The sequence below is a fragment of the Anopheles cruzii genome, unplaced genomic scaffold (genome assembly GCF_943734635.1).
Source record: "Anopheles cruzii unplaced genomic scaffold, idAnoCruzAS_RS32_06 scaffold01903_ctg1, whole genome shotgun sequence".
In the NCBI taxonomy this organism is placed as follows: Eukaryota; Metazoa; Arthropoda; class Insecta; order Diptera; family Culicidae; genus Anopheles; species Anopheles cruzii.
The window spans coordinates 1-1,805 of record NW_026455488.1 but is presented as its reverse complement, the minus strand read 5'-3'; the positions used below and the strand labels follow the sequence as shown (position 1 = coordinate 1,805).

General features: G+C 48.6%; 1 protein-coding gene across 1 annotated transcript in view; it reads right to left on the bottom strand.

Annotated features, from left to right (window-relative positions):
* Positions 1-1,327, bottom strand: part of LOC128276655 (tubulin alpha-8 chain-like) — a 2,396-nt gene extending 1,069 nt beyond the window's left edge. Inside the window, exon 1 of the mRNA XM_053015112.1 lies at positions 5-1,327. Within this exon, the coding sequence (XP_052871072.1) occupies positions 5-1,324 (1,320 nt within the window). The 5' untranslated portion in view covers positions 1,325-1,327. The remainder of the gene's footprint in view (positions 1-4) is intronic.
* Positions 1,328-1,805: the final 478 nt, after the last annotated feature.

Here is a 1,805-nt window from a genome sequence, read left to right as displayed (position 1 = left end):
CCACCGTATCGCCGGCCACCTCATCGTAGTCCCGCTCGAGGCAGGCTAAATCTTCTCGGGCCTCTGAAAATTCGCCCTCCTCCATGCCTTCGCCAACATACCAATGCACGAAGGCCCGCTTCCGATACATCACATCGAATTTGTAGTTGAGCCTGGCCCACGCCGTCGAGATGGCGGTCGAATTCGAAAGCATACAGACGGCCCGCTTGGGTCTCGCCAGATCACTTCCAGGAAGTACGAATGGTGCTTGCTGGTTGATGCCAATCTTAAAACCCGTAGGACACCAATCGACAAAATTGATGTGACGCTTGGTTTTAATCGCGGCCACCGCTTCATTGGTATCTTTCGGCATGATGTCCCCCCGGAACAGCATGCAGCAAGCCATGTATTTGCCCATTCGAGGGTCACACTTTACCATAGTGTTCTCGGACGTAAAGCAGGCATTTGTGATTTCCGCCACCGAGCTACTCTCGTGCGATACCTTCGATGCGGACACTAGTGGCGCGTAGGACACGAGCGGATAGTGCACACGCGGGTACGGTACCAGGTTCGTTTGAAACTCATTCAAATCGACGTTTATCGTGCCCTTGAAGCGCAGCGAAGCCGTCGTCGAGGACACAACCTGCGCCACCAGCGCATTTAGGTCCGTGTAGTGAGGGCGATCGATTTGCAGCGTCTTCGAGCAAATACTGTACGTGGCCTCGTTGTCCATAATGAAACAACAGTCTGATGTATTCATCGATGCGTGTGTACACAGCACGCTGTTGTACGGTTCGACCACCGACGTGGAGATCAGCGGGGACGGATAGACGGCGAACTGTAGCTTGCACTTTTTGCCGTAATTCGTCGCTATTTGGTCGAGCAATAGCGAAGTGAATCCTGAGCCGGTGCCACCGCCGAAGGAGTTGAATATAAGGAATCCTTCCAGTCCGTCACACTGTTCCGATAGCTTGCGCATTGTGCCCGAGACCTGCTCGATGATTTGTTTGCCAACGGTATAGTGTCCACGGGCGAAGTTATTGGCCGCATCCTCCTTTCCCGTGATCATGTACTGCGGATGATACAACTGTTTGCAGGGTCCTTTGCGAATATCATCGATGACGGACTCCTCCAAATCTATAAAAATGCTGCGTGGAACGACGCGTCCGGTTTGGGTGTCTTGAAAGAACGTCGCCATGTTTTCCTCCACTTTCGTGTTGGGTTCCATCATCCCGTCCGGCTGCACTCCGTGCTCCGTAGTGAGCAACTGCCAGCAAGCATTCCCAATCTGGCACCCGGCCTGTCCGACCTGTATCGAAATTACTTCACGCTGTGAACGGAACATGATCCACAGATTAGTTCTTTGGCACTTCGGAAATTTGTAGAAAACTAATGCGAACCATTTTGTTCGACCGATAGAAATAACAGTTCAGAGCGATGAGAACAGCGGCCAGTTACGACGGACAACTATACTAAACTGCTGCAAAATCTAATACAATTTTCTATGATCAGTTGTGTGGGTGTTAGCCAGGAAGCCTGGCAGATGAGGTCATTACACTGTTGTACTGGATTCAGGCCAAATACTTATAAATCCTACCTGCGAAGTTTAGGCACTAAGATACCTGTAGCAAAGTATACTCATTTGTAGTAGTGTTTATTGGCAGCGAAAGTAATCTAAATTGGTTTATCATGACCACTACATTTAAAGAATTTCATTTGAAAATTGTATTTTATTTACTAGATTTTTATTTCAAACTGGAAACGCCTCACATTTTTGTCATTTTATGGAATGCCCGAAAGTGTAGAAAATAAATTTGATACTAGTT